A 16434-nucleotide genomic window follows, 5' to 3' on the forward strand; every position below is an offset into this window, starting at 1 on the left:
GTCTTGTACTCCTGGGCTCAAGCTATCCTCCCACCTTGGGCTCCTAAAGCTGAGATTACAGGCATGAACCACCATGCCCAGTCTGTTTGTTTGTTTGTTTATTTATTTATGTAATTTAAAATGTTATTTTTCATCTTTTCCTTATTAAAATCTAAATTGATTTAAATACATTATTGAAAGGGTAGAAAAAGATGTGAGAGATTGGTCAATACTTGGCCAAAATCAAAAGTTCTGTATCAATGTTGAGTTTGTTTAGACTGAGGGGATATTTTATTGTTAGTTTATGCTTTCTCTCTTTCTCTTTCAGTTATCTGTTTCTCTCAAATTTATTAATCAAAGACTGCAAACGACTTTTTTTTTTTTTTTGAGACGGAGTCTTACTCTGTCGCCCAGGCTGGACTGCATTGGCATGATCTCAGCTCACTGCAACCTCTGCCTCTTGGTCTCAAGTGATTCTCCTGCCTCAGCTCCTGGGTAGCTGGGACTACAGGTGCGTGCCACCACACAAGGCTAAGTTTTGTATTTTTAGTAGAGACGGGGTTTCACTATGTTGGCCAGGCTGGGTGCAAAAGACTTCTTATTAACATTAACAACGGGTTTATATGGGGAAGGAATTAGACCACAAACATAAATAATGCACCTGTTTCATCAGTGTGACTAAGACACAGATGACAATCACACAAGCAGGGAGATGCAGAGTATTTTTTGAATTATGATTTGTTTTATTAGAACCTGCTAAGTATTATGTTACCATTGTCTGGGTACTAATGGTAGGTATTGAAGACACTGTGACCAAAAGCCTAAACCCCATCCTCAAATTTGACGAGAGAGACAGAGAAATAAGCAGCTTATGACCCAGGATAACGCATGTGCTTGGGGCAAGAACCCTGGTGCTTATTTATTCATCTTCACTTCTGCTATAACATTTAAAGGTGCAAATCAAATTTCTCTCCATTTCAAGTTGCTCTAAAATCCTACAGTTCTTGTTTTGTTTATTTCTGCTGTTTCTAATTTGAAACCAGAAATATCATTTCATGAAAAACAAGATGATGAGAACTTGAGAGCTGTTTTCTCTCTAGGAGAAACAGATGCTTTTCAAGCAATAGTCAAAATGAATTCAATATTATTTCCACAGATGGAATTTTGCATTTGAACTTCCTTTGGGAACAGGTTCTACTGTAATAGGACCTGGCTTTCAGATAAAGAGTAAGTGGCAGATAAATTCATGAAAGTGCTTTCTATGCAACTGGCACCTGGAACCAATCTGAGTCTCCTCTTTTAGGATAGAGAGTATTATATTTCTGGATTTTAAAATATTAAGCTTTTATAGAGCACATGGAAGAGAAATAATTTTTCGATGTTAGTTCAAAGAATTACATTTGGATTTTCCGCAGGGAGTCAGATGGTGAAAAGGAGAGATGTTCTTGCTGAATTTATTTATGCTGTGCTTCAGAGGATGTAAGACAAGCAGCAAATCAGCAGAGACAAGGCAGATACTAAGATAGGAAAGTCTAATACTCACCAGGATTGAGGATTGGACAAGTGCATCCTCTGTCCGTCCATGATTCTGGATATAATGTTCGCTTTCCTCGGAAAATCTTCAGTTTGGTAGATTTTAAGACCTTTTTAATCTTCACATTGACCTCAACATGAGTACCTTTATCATGAGCTGATAAAATCTTTATTTTTAGCACTGTTAACAACACAGAAGTCAAAACACATAGAATTTCATATTATCATTTGAAGTTTGAACAACATGTAAGTACGCATTTCAGAATACAATGGAAAGGTGAATTGATGATGAAGATGTGAAAATTTGCTTTAAAAATCATTAGGCATTAACTTGGATGGAGTTAGAGGCCATTATTCTAAGGAAAGTAACTCAGGAATGGAAAACTAAACCTCATTATGTTCTCACTTATAAGTGGGAGCTAAGTCCTAAGAATGATATAACACTTGGTATGGGGACTCGGGGAAGGGTGAGAGGAGGTGAGGGATAAAAGACTACATATTGGGTACAGTGTACACTGCTTGGGTGATGGGTGTACTAAAATCTCAGAAATCACCACTAAAGAACTTATCCGTGTAACCAAAAACCACCTGTTCCCCCAAAACTATTGAAATAAAGTAAAATAAAAACACTAAATTAAAAAAAGTCATAGGCTCATTCAGTTTTGCACTGGCTTTATCTCATTTCTCTATATTAACTATATTCTTATTTGTTAGGCAATTTCAAATGTGACTCCCTGCAATATCATTATCCTAAGAGAATATCAACCATTTGCCTATTGCAATTATAATCTTAAATACATTCAGCTACCACATCTAAACAGAGAGAAGAAACATAGGAAGTAGAATTATCCTGGCTTTTATTTAGGTTCTGACTATATTATTCTTTTGTGGCTGATTGTGTTTAATGTTATGATAGAGAGCAAAATGCTACTGCTAAAATATATTTTGCATATTCTAAAGAGATTAAATGATATGATTCACTACTTAATATTCTTCTCCTGCCATAAAATGCAAGCTGACTGGAGTTAGGGAAGCTATCCCTTCATGGGTGTCCAACCTCTTGACTTCCCTGGACCACACTGGACCACACATAAAGTACACTAACACTAATGATAGCTGATGAACTAAAAAAATGTCTGTGCATAATTTTTGTGATATCCGCCACTCCAGATAAGCCAAAAAGTCCTCACATTCAAAGGGCTGGACACCCATGCATGACGGTGGAGCTCAAGTATTCTGTATGACTCATGATTCTATTATGCCCTCCCATTGATGAAATTGATGTGGCTGGGGATTAAGTAATGAAGTAAGTTGGGGTTGGAATGAAAGTAAAGATAAGGATCACTGAGCTACTCAGGAACACTAGGAAACATAGGGAAGTTCTTTTATGTTTTTGAGATGGAGTCTCGCTCTATCATCCAGGCTGGAGTACAATGGCGCTATCTCTGCTCCGTGCAACCTCCGCCTCCAAGGTTCAAGCAATTCTTCCTGCCTCAGCTTCCTGAGTAGTGGGATTACAGGCCACCACAGGGACTTACTTCCACAGGGAAGTTCTTATCGGCTTATCCACATCTCCATGGAAGAGTGTGTGCAATGAGAGCACCCTATCTTGGCTGGTCTCATACTCTGAGAATACAGCTGTCAGACAGCTATGTTTATGGAGTCATCACATTTTAGACTTCTAAGGGGTCTTAAAAGCTCACATATTTTATATATGAGGAAGCGAGTTTTAAGAAATTAAGGCCAGGTGCAGTGGCTCACACCTGTAATCCTAGCACTTTGGGAGGCTGAGGTGGGTGGATCACCTGAGGTCAGGAGTTTGAGACCAGCCTGGCCAACATACAATGAAATCCCGTCTCTACTAAAAAATACAAAAAATTTAGCTGGGCATGGTTGTGCATGCTTGTAGTCCCAGCTACTTGGGAAGCTGAGCCAGGAGAAATGCTTGAAACCGGAAGGCAGAGGTTGCAGTGAGTCCAGATCATGCCACTGCACTCCAGTCTGGGTGACAGAGCAAAACTCCATCTCTCAAAAATAAATAAATAAATAAATAAATAAATAAATAAATAAATAAATAAATAAAATAAAACAAATAAATAAAATGAACTGTTCAAGTTCACATAACTGGTTGGCTAGAGGTAGAGTTTGGACTAGAACCCCGATGAGATAAATACATGAAGGACAGGGGGCATAGTGCCCAGCGTGTGGCTAATGCTCAGTAAATGTTCACTATTATTATTCTACTAGACTTGCAAGCTCAAAGAGAGCAGGGACCTTGTCTGTCACTTCTGTTGCTCAATAGGTATTTGCTAAAGGAGTAAGCAAGTAAGTCAAGTGTTTTTTTTTTTTTTCTATTAAGCCAGGGAATGGGGAGGAGGAAACCAATTTTTTCCAAGACTGTAGCAGTATTGCACTTAATAAGACCAAGATGTTTCATTACATTATTAAGAATGTTCAAATTCTTAAGTAGAAAATTAATGCAGTTGTATTAAAAGATTGGTTATTTGCAAATGCAGAGAGCTACAAAGTTGATGTGATAAGGAGAGCCACTTGATATTTTCACGGAATTAACTGACTTTGAACTAAATTATCATATTTGCTCTTAATAGTCAATGCCATTCCCTCTAAACTGCCTTTCCTTTATTGAGCGCTGTACATTTCAAAAGTTTCCTTCTATTATTTAGCCAAGTTGGAAAGTAGAGAGGGAAGTGTGCATGTAATTTTAGATAAGATTCATGAGGTTTTTTTTTTTTTTTTTTTTTTACCAGTTATTTACTTTTTAAAATCTTGTATGAGATTAGAGACAATGTTATCGAGAACCTAAACACTTGGTTTCATAAATCATGACTTAAAATTTTCTCCTCATTGTAGTGTATATTTCAGGCCATATATATTATAGATCAATAAAAAATCTCAGGCTGGGTGTGGTGGCTCACGCCTGTCATTCCAGCACTTTGGGAGTCCAAGGACAGGCAGATCATTTGATGTCAGGAGTCCAAAACCAGCCTGGCCAACATGGTGAAATCTCATCTCTGCTAAAAATACAAAAATTAGGCCAGGTGCGGTGGCTCACGCCTGTAATCCCAGCACTTTGGGAGGCTGAGGTGGGCAGATCACGAGGTCAGGAGTTCAAGACCAGCCTGACTGACATGGTGAAACCTCGTCTCTACTAAAAATACAAAAATTAGCTGGGCATGGTGGCACATGCCTGTAGTCCCAGCTACTTGGGAGGCTGAGGCAGGAGAATTGCTTGAACCCAGGAGGTGGAGGTTACAATGAGTCTAGATTGTGCCACTGCACTCCAGCCTGGGCAACAAAGCAAGATTCTGTCTTAAAAAAAAAAAAGTCTCAGACACTAGGCAAGAATGCGTTAGCAAGATATGATATCTTAATATATTTAATAGTAAATATAAACCCATTTGAATATAGTAACAGTCTTTACTTAGGCAGTGCCATTTCCCTTTTTGTACAGGATGTATTTTCCTGTTCTTTGAAAGACAGGGGTGTCTAGAGTATACAGAAAGGGTGGGGAAGAGACCCAGGTGGACAGCTAGTCTCAGTGCCTCACAAATAGACATCATCTCCCTCCCCCTACCATTTACCGAGCATTGAATATGTGCTAGGTAATGTGCTGCATGCTTTTCAAACGTCTTATTCCACAAGGAAGGTGGCATGATCCCTATTTTACAGATGAGGAAACAAGTTTGGAGAAGTTAAGTCTCCCACCCAATAAGCGAGAAATGAAACTCACATAGGTCTGAGCCCAAAGCCTGTGCTCTCAACCATAGTGAAACGCTGCCTTAAACTGATTTCTACTCAGTATTACTGCGTGACAAATGAACACAAGAGTCATTGAAGTGGCTAGAAACATCCCTTTTAGACGAATAAGGCAAGAAGGACCCACGAGAAAGGATTTCATATCATGATTTCTTCTTTCTGCTCTCTGCCTCTTTTTCTTATGGTATAGTAACCCTACCTTTGCTCTATAAGCATCCTGTCCTCCCTGGGACATCCATCACCATCTACATCAGGAAAATCTAGCTCAAGACAGAACACTGTGTTTAGTGTAATTATGTAAGACTAATGCTTTGTGCTTTCATTTATACACAGTGTCATCAGTCAGGCCTCCCATTTTCTAAAAAATTCTCTGAACTTGGTGTGAATAGGTTCTCAGAAGCATTCAAGGATTTCAGACTCACCATATGAATATTTCATTCCACAGAACGCCTTGGCGTTTCCTAATATCTGTTCCTTACATTCGCATTTACCTACAGAAAGTAAACAAAAAATGGTGTTAGTTATTAGAAAAACAAAGAAAGAAAAAACAAGAGATCAGCAAGTGCATCCAGATAACACATCCCTTAAGCCTAGAGTGCTGTGTACAACATAATCTGTAAGTACCAAGAAGCCCCGAAAGTCATTCAAAAGAAGTAGAGTCTCTTTCTAAATTAAATTAGTTATCTTCCAATAAAGTATTCACCCAAGAGAAATACAGAAGGTAGAAACAATGATATATTTCAATGCTTGTAATTGATGTGGTGATAAATACAGTCTAGTATTAATATTCTGTGCTAATAGAAAGGAACAACTGAATGGAAAACAGTTGTCTTTCTGCAGTTAATGTTCACTACAACAAAAGTGAAATTAAATAAACTGGGCAGTCCCTTGAAGGTAATATTGTCCAATTTTTTTGTTGTTACCCATTTTAAAAGTATTTATTGAGCACCTTTGGTATGCAAGGCATGGTGCTTCGCACTTCAGCACCATAAAGATAAGCAAGATACAATTCTTGCCTTAAGGCTTGCAATTCAGTAAGGTGAAGAAACCAAGTGTATGAAAAGTGATAAAGTGGTAAGTGGTCTGGGAGAGGTACAATCTACTTGGGTGGAAGAGTCACATATGTTTGGGAAGATGGGAAAAAGCTTCTTGGATCAAGAAGGATTTAAAAGGGACTTTGAAGAATAAGTTGAGTATTTTCTCCCAATAATCTAAATTATATATTGTCACTATTACATATGAGAGACTTGCCAGGCCATGTGGAAGACTTTCAAAATGGCTTTGTGCATAGTTTATTTTATATACATATGTATGTATGTATATATTTATCTACTGAGAGGGAGTCTCGTTCTCTTGCCCAGGCTGAAGTGCAGTGGCTTGATCTCAGCTCATTGCAACCTCTGCCTCCCGGGTTCAAGCAATTCTCCTGCCTCAGCCTCCTGAGTAGCTGGGACTACAGGCACACACCACCACGCCTGGCTAATTTGTATATTTTTAGTAGAGACAGGGTTTCACCATATTGGTCAGGCTGGTCTCGAACTCCTGACCTCAGGCGATCCACTTGCCTCGGCCTCCCAAAGTTCTGGGATTACAGGTGTGAGCCACTTGCATCCAGCCTGTACCTAGTTTATATGTAGCAGGGGACCCCAAACTCCTGGTCGCGGACTGGTACTGCTTTGTGGCCTGTTAGGAACTGGGAGGTGAGCAGCCAGCGAGTGAGCCGATTTTCAACTGTATTTACAGCCACTTCCCATCACTCACATTACCGCCTGAGCTCTGCCTCCTATTAGATCTGCAGCGGCATTAGATGCTCATAAAAGTGCCCATCCTACTGTGAACTGTGCGTGTGAGGGCTCTAGGTTGTGCTCTCTTTATGAGAATCTAATGCCTGATGGTCTAAGGTGGAACAGCTTCAACCTGAAACCGTCCCCTGTCCCTGCCATCCATGGAAAAACTGTCTTCCACGAAACCGCTCCCTGGCGCCCAAAAGGTTGGGGATCACAGATGTATAGCATTCTCATACTCATTTATATATTCGTTTCCTCTCTAGACTGTGTCCCTTCAAGACAATGGTTATATCTTATCGACTTTACATTTTCAGAGCCTAGCATGGATAGGATTTTCACTCTTACTGATTTAACAATTAGATATACTTTTCCCCCTTTCCTCTCCCCTCCTGCCCTCATGTACTATATTTCATAAGCACTGAGTGGTCAGGACAGCAGCTATTGCTTACTGAGGAGCACTTGCTGTATACCAGGCTGTTTTAAGCATTTTACATTTATTTACTCATTTAAGATTCTCATAGGTAGAAATTTGGTAGGAATATAGAGATAAAAGAGTGAGCAGCCAGGTGTGGTGACTCATTCTTGTGATCCCCGCACTTTGGGAGGTCGGAATGGGTGGACTGCTTGAGCCCAGGAGTCCAAGACCAGACTAGGTAACATAGTAAGGCCTTGTCTCTACAATAAAGATTAAAAATTGTCGAGCACGCAGGCACAGTGGTCGGGTAGGGGGAGCGGTGGAGGGCAGGCTGTGACTCTGGAATCTGTGAACCCCAGCCAGCACTGCTTCCCAAGCCCGCCGCCATGGCCGCCTACAAACTGGTGCTGATCCAGCATGGTGAGAGCGCATGGAACCTGGAGACTGGTACAACTCCGATCTGAGCCCAGCGGGCCACCAGGAGGTGAAGTGCGGCGGGCAGGCGCTGAGAGATGCTGGTTTTGAGTTTGACATCTGCTTCACCTCAGTGCAGAAGGGAGCGACGCAGATCCTCTGGACAGTGCTAGATGTCATTGATCAGATGTGGCCCACCCGTAATGAGGACTTGGCGCCTCAATGAGCGGCACTATGGGGATCTGACCAATCTCAGTAGAGCAGAAACTGCTGCAAAGCATGGTGAGGTCCAGGTGAAGATCTGGAGGCACTCTTATGATGTTCCACCACCTCTGTTGGAGCCCGACCATCCTTTCTACAGCAACATCAGTAAGGATCGCAGGTGTGCAGACCTCACAGAAGATCAGTTATCCTCCTGTGAGAGTCTGACGGACACTATTGCCAGAGCTCTGCCCTTTTGGAATAAAGAAATAGTTCCCCAGATCAAGGAAGGGAAACAGGTACTGATTGCAGCCCATGGCAACAGCCTCTGGGGCATTATCAAGCATCTGGAGGGTCTCTCTGAAGAGGCTATCATGGAGCTGAACCTACTGACTGGTATTCCCATTGTCTATGAATTGGACAAGAGCTCAAAGCCCGTCAGGAGCATGCAGTTCCTGGGGGATGAAGGGACTCTGCGTAAAGCCATAGAAGCTGTGGCTGCCCAGGGCAAGGCCAAGAAGTGAAGGCCGATGGGCAGACTACTGTCCCCAGGAGCACCTTCCTTGCCCGGCGTGTCCCTCTGCCCCTCCCTCCTGCACACACCGCACTGATCACATGTGTAGGCATCTTGAGCTGTAGCGGCAGATGGGGACCAGTGTCTCCCATTTTCTTTTTAGCCATTTTTGTCTCCTGCACCCACTCCCTTTGTACATTCTAGTCAGAATAGCACTTCTAGGGCACGGATTCTCAGTCCAAGCTGTGGAAAAGCTCCCCTAGTCCAAGAGAGTTTAAAAGTAGTGACTTGGGTTTTTGTGAGTGCTTTGTTTACTAAGAACTTGTGGAGAGGAAGCAGGCTAAGCCATGACCAATGAGGAGAAGCAAGAGAGCCTGTCTGTCCCCAAGAGCCAGTCCTCTGCTCTTCTGTAGTCAGGCCACTGCCTGGGGGCTCTAGTCATTCCAGTGGAAGATGAATGTAACCTGCATCGTGATGTGACAGCTGTTTCCTCCCTGACCCCAGAGGAGCTGGCTCTAGAAGGTTGGGATCAATCCTGAATTTGGTTTAGGTGTTACATTTACTTTTATATATAAAAAAAGAAGTATAGTATATGTAAATAATACAAAACAGTAACCCTTCTGGGGTGTCTCATGGCAGTTGAAATAGTCCCACATGTGGTCATCAGAAAATAAGCCATTCCTCACACCAACATGGGATAAGCTCCTTGACCTCGGAGGAGTAGGAGTGCTTCCTGCTGTGTGTTTTAGAATCCCTCTGCTGCCTTGTTTCATGGCAGTGAAATGCCTCTTGGTCCTGTCCAAGTGTGTCTTTCACTGACTGATTTCTGAATCATGTTCTAAGTTGCTTGGCCCTGCCACATAGGTCCAGTGTTCATTTGAGCATAACTGTACTAAATCCTTTCTCCAGATGAGTATAATAAAGGAGTTATGTGCAATTAAAAAAAATTAGCCTGGTGTGGTAGTATGCGCCTGTAGTCCCAGCTACTCGTGGAGGGGAGCATTGGTGGCACTGAGGAGGGAGGATCGCTTGAGCCCAGGAGGTCAAGGCTCAGTAAGCCACGATGGCGCCACTGCACTCCAGCTTGGGCAATAAAGTGAGACTCTGCCAAAAAAAAAAAAAAAAAAAAGAAAGAAAGAAAGAAAAGAAATTGTAGTAACCTAAGTGAATAGCCTATGGCCTTTGATAATTCCACAAAGCAGAAGAGTACAGTAACTACTGTGCAATAAAACCTAATGGAACTCCAAATGGCATATACTGTTCCTCCACAATGCTCTTCTCTTTAACCCTTCAGCCTAGAAGAGCATACATAGGTCTATTGTTTGATGACCTTTCTTTGGCTGCTTGCCAACGCTTCTTTTTCATATACTTAGAGCTCAAACATCAATATTTGTTGATCAGGCTTCAGCCCAGATGTGTTTTCTTAAAATAAATCTGGAAGGGAAGAAAAGCTTGTTTAGTTATACTAGGTTATTAGGACATTTAAAAAAAAATGAGCATTTTTTACACTTCTGTGGTACTAGTTAAGGCCAGTTTTGCTATTCAGGAAGTGAAATTTTACATCTGGTGTAAGAAGTGTAGAAATTATGGGTGTTTTGTTGTTGGTAAAGTGTATTATACTCCTGGTTGAAAACTGTTTTTATGGAAACTTATGGGAGGTATATAGGTAGGTAGATTTTTTTTTCAATGCTTAGAACACTTTTGTTTAAAAAAAGGTGCCCAGAAGCACCATTCTATACTCAATGCAGGAAACTGAATAAAGTCCTCCTCAATCTGGCGCTCATCCAGATGAATTTCAGAGACTCTCTGGGGACATTACAGACCTAACAGCTGCTGTGGACATGAGAGTCTGGAGTCATTCTGGTGCCAGCACTTTATGTGCTTGGCTGGAATGCTGCCAACTCTCTAATAACACGCATGATGGGCTTAGTGAATGTCCTATAGTCCTAAAAACCGGATTATTACAGATTTGGTTTAGCAAACTTGGAGAATTATAAAAAGTCATTGTGTGGTTAGAAAAATAGAAGAGCACTTTTAAAAGTGGCTACTAAAGTTAAAATCATAAAATTCCAGACTATGTAGCATTAAAGCAAAAAAAGTTCATAGTAAAGACTTATTTTATTTTTCAAATGCTGAAAAGATAAATATGATAACTTCATGTTGCCTCATCTTTCCCACCTTCTTTCCTGTTGTGATTGGACAGTGAAGCCATTAGGAAAATTATCATATGATTATGTTAAGTGAAAAAACCATGATACAGATGGGCAAATAACCTTGTTTCTCAGATTTCGGTTCTTGATTCTCGAGGGGTCCATATGTTCTCTATGAGAAGGTTTTAAAACTGTGATTTCTCTCTGATCTAAAACGTGGATTGATGGGTGGATAGAATTTAGGTGGCGGATATGTGAGTGTGCAACTTCTTTTTTTTTTTTTTTTTTTTTGAGACGGAGTCTCGCTCTGTCGCCCGGGCTGGAGTGCAGTGGCCGGATCTCAGCTCACTGCAACCTCCGCCTCCCGGGTTTATGCCATTCTCCTGCCTCAGCCTCCGAGTAGCTGGGACTACAGGTGCCCGCCACCTCGCCGGGCTAGTTTTTTTTTTTTTTTTTTGTATTTTTTAGTAGAGACGGGGTTTCACCGTGTTAGCCAGGATGGTCTCGATCTCCTGACCTCGTGATCCGCCCGTCTCGGCCTCCCAAAGTGCTGGGATTACAGGCTTGAGCCACCGCGCCCGGCCGTGAGTGTGCAACTTCTAAAACTTCTCTGGATGTCTGAAAATTTTCATAATACAATGTCGGGAAAATTATCACAGACATTCTCAATCAACAGAACTTTGTGAATTCATACTTTAGCACCTCCTGAGCTCCAAGCATATAGCAATATTAGATAAAGGATGGAAAAAAGACATAGCCTACATCAAAAACTAGATATGTATCTCTGTGGACTAGAAATGAATGTTTTCAGTTTGTTGATACTTCTTGAATTAAAAAATTTTTTTAAAAAGAAAAGAAATAAATGAATATGCATTCAGGGGATGGGGCCTGAAATAATAGGTCTTTGGGATCTGCTTTCAGCATCAGGCAGCAGTGGTCAGGAGTTCAGATACAAAGGAGTTAATATGACAAAAAAGAGATCACAGTCAGACCCACTTTTTTTTTTTTTTTTTTTTTTTTTTTTTTTTTTGACGGAGTCTGACTCTGTCGCCCGGGCTGGAGTGCAGTGGCCGGATCTCCGCTCACTGCAAGCTCCGCCTCCCGGGTTCACGCCATTCTCCTGCCTCAGCCTCCCAGTAGCTGGGACTACAGGCTCCGGCCACCGCGCCCGGCTAATTTTTTGTATTTTTAGTAGAGACGGGGTTTCACCGCGTTAGCCAGGATGGTCTCCATCTCCTGACCTCATGATCCACCCGCCTTGGCCTCCCAAAGTGCTGGGATTATAGGTGTGAGCCACCACGCCCGGCCAGACTTACTTTTTAAAGACAGAGATTGGGTAAGGCTCTCCTTGCTAATGAAAAGAGGCTGGGAAAAAAACAAGAAACCAACCACATACACAAAACCCCAAACTATTATTCATGGCCATTTGATGAAATTCTTAAAAAGGGCTCTGCATTTCATCCAGCATCTAGTCCTGCAAATTATGTAGCTACTCCTTAAGTCACCTAGAAATGAATCTAAGTTGCCCTCCTGGTTTTCAAAGAACAGATATAATACAATGAAATTAGATTAGAGATCATCAGTAAAAAAATACCGTTTTTTGCTTTTTTTTGTTTTTGAGATAGAGTCTCCCTTGTCACCCAGGCTGGAGTGCAATAGCCTGATCTCAGTTTACTGCAACCTCTGCCTTCCAGGTTCAAGTGATTCTCCTGCCTTAGCCTCCCAAGTAGTTGGGATTACAGGCATGTGCCACCACACCGAGATAATTTTTTTGTATTTTTTAGTAGAGATGGGGTTTTGTCATGTTGGCCAGGCTGGTCTTCAACTCTTGACCTCAGGTAATCCACCCACTTCAGCCTCCCAAAGTGCTGGGATTGCAGGTGTGAGCCACTGTGCCCAGCCCCGGGTAAAAAAAAAAAAAATCTAAAAACTCTAATGTTTGAACAATTAAATATCCTAGACAACTCAATGGATTAAAGAGAAATTCTTTTTTTTTTTTTTTTTTTGAGACGGAGTCTTGCTCTGTCGCCCGGGCTGGAGTGCAGTGGCCGGATCTCAGCTCACTGCAAGCTCCGCCTCCCGGGTTCACGCCATTCTCCTGCCTCAGCCTCCCGAGTAGCTGGACTATAGGCGCCCGCCACCTCGCCCAGCTAATTTTTTTTTTTTTTTTTTGTATTTTTTAGTAGAGACGGGGTTTCACCGTGTTAGCCAGGATGGTCTCGATCTCCTGACCTCGTGATCCGCCCGTCTCGGCCTCCCAAAGTGCTGGGATTACAGGCTTGAGCCACCGCGCCCGGCTAAAGAGAAATTCTTAATGGTAATTAGAAAAACATTAGAACTTGAATGATAATGAAGATACTACATATAAAGGCCAATAGGATCCAGATAAAGAGATCTTAAAAGGAAATGTATAACCTTAAGAGAACTTGTTAAAATTAAGAAAGGCTAAAAGTAAACAAGTTAATAATCACTGGACTCACAAAAGTAGAAAAGGAATAAAAAAGCAAACTTAAAGAAAACATAAAAAAAGAAATAATAAAGATAAGAGCAGAATTAGGGAAATAAAGAAAAATTAAATAGATTGGATCAAGTTAACCAAAAGTTAATCTTTGAGAAAAGCAAATTAAGATCAGTATAAGACAATAAGAAAAAGACACAGATAAGCTTAGGGACAAAAAGAAGATTAAGGACAGATTGAGTAAAGGTTTAATAAATTATGAGTGAATACCATGTATAACTCTATGCCAATACAATTTTTTTAAATTAAAATAATTGGTGGCTGGGCAAGGTGGCTCATGCCTGTAATCCCAGCACTTTGTGAGAGTGAGGCAGGTGGATCACGAGGTCAGGAGATTGAGACCATCTTGGCTAACACTGTGAAACCCCATCTCTACTAAAAGTACAAAAAAATTAGCTGGACGTGGTGGCACGTGCCTGTAGTCCCAGCTACTTGGGAGGCTGAGAATTGCTTGAACCCGGGAGGTAGAGGTTGCAGTTAGCCAAGACTGCACCACTGCACTCCAGCCTGGGTGACAGAGCGAGACTCCATTTCAAAAAAAAAAAAAAAAAAAAAAAAAGAATTGGCAATTTTCTAGAAAACTTTGATTACCAACACCAAATCACAAATAAAACAAATTAATAACCATGACAGATGTCGAATCAGTAATACTTTCGTCTACTCATAGACATTGTGTCTCGATGGTTTTATAGATAAATTCTAACAAAAATTCAAGTAACAGATGATTCTATTCTTATATAAATAATTGCAGAGAGTAGAAAAAAAAAACATAGTGGGTAAGGGGACCTCCTAACTTACTCAAATATAGAATGCAATACATTAAATTATAGGCCAATATCAATTATAAACATCAATACGAAAATCCTAAGCAAGCAAATAAACAAATAAAAGACAAAAACCCTAGCAGATCAAATTCAGCAATGTATGAATAAAAATACATCACAGCAAATAAAACTTATCCTAGGATTAAAAGAATAGCTTGATAATAATTGCCATTCTGACAAATAACAGATGCTGGCAAGGCTGTGGAGAAATAGGAATGCTTTTACACTGTTTGCAGAAGTGCAAATTAGTTCAGCCATTGTGGAAGACAGTGTGGTGATTCCTCAAGGATCTAGAACCAGAAATACCATTTGGCCTTGCAATCCCATTACTGGGTTCATATCCAAAGGATTATAAATCATTCTACTATAAAGACACATGCACACGTATGTTTATTGCAGCACTATTTACAATAGCAAAGACTTGAAGCCAACCCAAATGCCCATCAAAGATAGACTGGATAAAGAAAATGTGACACATATACACAATGGAATACTATGCAGCCATAAAAAAGGATGAGTTTATGTCCTTTGCAGGGACATGGATGAAGCTGGAAGCCATCATTCTCAGTAAACTAACACAGGAACAGAAAACCAAACACCATATGTTCTCACTCATAAGTGGGAGTTGAACAATGAGAACACATGGACACAGGTAGGGGAACAACACACATTGGGGCCTATTGGGGGTGTGGGGGATGAGGGGAGGGAGAGCATAGGACAAATACCTAATGCGTGCAGGGCTTAAAACCTAGATGAGGGGTTGATAGGTGCAGCAAACCACTGACACATGTATACCTATGTAACAAACCTGCACACTCTGCACATGTATTCCAGAAGTTAAAAAAAAAAGAATAGTTTGATAGCAGAAAAAAATTATTTTCAAATACCACATTGATAGATTACAGGAGAAAAACCATTTGATTTTCTCAAAAGATGCAGATAAGGCATTCAGCTAAACACAAAACTCATTAATAATAAAATTAGAAATAGAAGAGAATGACATTTACTTGATAAAGACTACCTATCAAAAATCAATATCAAGTTTCATAGTGGTGAAAATTTCAAACTATTTCCATCAAATTTGGGAAAACATTGTACTGGAGTCAAAAAAAATGAGGCATGAGAACTACACAAGTAAGACAAAACTGTCCTTATTTGTCAATAACATGATGGCCTACATTAGAAAATCCAAGATAATCCATACATACTGGAATCAGTAAACAAGTTCAGCAAAGTCGCTGGATACAAGCTCAAAACACACACACACACACACACACACACACACACACACACACACACACACACAGAGTACTCCTTTATATCATTTTAAAAATTCAGGTAAAGAACACTTTCCCAATAGCAATAAAATCTAAAGGTATCTAGGAGTAAATTTAATCAAAGACAGGTCAAACCATTTTGGAGAAAAGTGACAAATGCTATTGAAAGGCCTTAAAGGGAACCTTAATATATAGAAAGGTATCTTCATGTCTGGGACTACTCAATATTACAAAGCTATCACTTTTTTCAAAATGATCTATAAAGTCAATGCAATTGCAATAAAAATCCCAACAGAGCCTTTTGTGGGATTTAATAAACTTAATCTAAAATTCACACGAAAGGCAAAGAACTGATAGCTAAGATAATTTTAAGAAAGAACAATGTAATGAAGGGACTTGCCATATCAGATATCAGGACTCATTATAAAACTGTAATAATATATTGTGGTATTGGCTCATGAAACATGATGAGAGACAAGATACAGATCCATTCATTTATAGAAACTTGATATACGATAAGGTAGCGTTAAAAATAATGGCCTCAGCCGCTCTTTCCCATGACCACATCTTAGACATCGCCATTATCAATAACTGCTACTCTTCCAATCTCAATTTCAAGCATCCCATTCTTTGACCTCTACATCCTGTCCTAGCTTGCTTCCAACTTCAACAATCCTTTGAAACCCTATGATCCTTGATCCTACCTCATTTCACCCTCATATCCCTACTTACCCAGTTTAAATTCTATGAGCAATTATTGCCCTCTTGCTTCATTCTCGCTTGGAAAAACCTCAACCCAGCTTAAAGTCATCTCTTTGTGTACGCCTACATCCACAATGCTTATTGTGACTAGGGAAAACACACAACCATGCTGACTGGTGTTACTCTAAATGCCACACCTCTGCTTGAAATGCTCCAATGGCTTCCATCGTACTCCAGGTGAAAGCCAAGGTCCTCACAGTGGCCTCTCTGCAGCCTCGTTACATTTCCTCTTCCACGTGTCTTCCCAGCTTACTCTACTCCAGCCACACTGGCCTTCTTGCTG

The 16434-nt window shown here is 40.6% G+C and overlaps 1 protein-coding gene and 1 pseudogene across 3 annotated transcripts in view; one reads left to right on the forward strand and one right to left on the reverse strand.

The window, feature by feature from the left end:
* Positions 1–16434, reverse strand: part of NTN4 (netrin 4) — a 125257-nt gene that overhangs the window by 6765 nt on the left and 102058 nt on the right. For all 3 annotated transcript variants that reach the window (XM_010383900.2, XM_010383899.2, XM_030939633.1), the window contains 2 exons: positions 5712–5780; positions 1523–1693 (listed from right to left, as the gene is read on the reverse strand). In XM_010383900.2, coding sequence (XP_010382202.1) covers positions 1523–1693; positions 5712–5780 — 240 coding nt within the window. The remainder of the gene's footprint in view (positions 1–1522; positions 1694–5711; positions 5781–16434) is intronic.
* On the forward strand, positions 7878–8630 carry LOC115900029 (annotated as a pseudogene).

This window comes from Rhinopithecus roxellana, chromosome 10 (assembly GCF_007565055.1).
Source record: "Rhinopithecus roxellana isolate Shanxi Qingling chromosome 10, ASM756505v1, whole genome shotgun sequence".
Lineage (NCBI taxonomy): Eukaryota > Metazoa > Chordata > Mammalia > Primates > Cercopithecidae > Rhinopithecus > Rhinopithecus roxellana.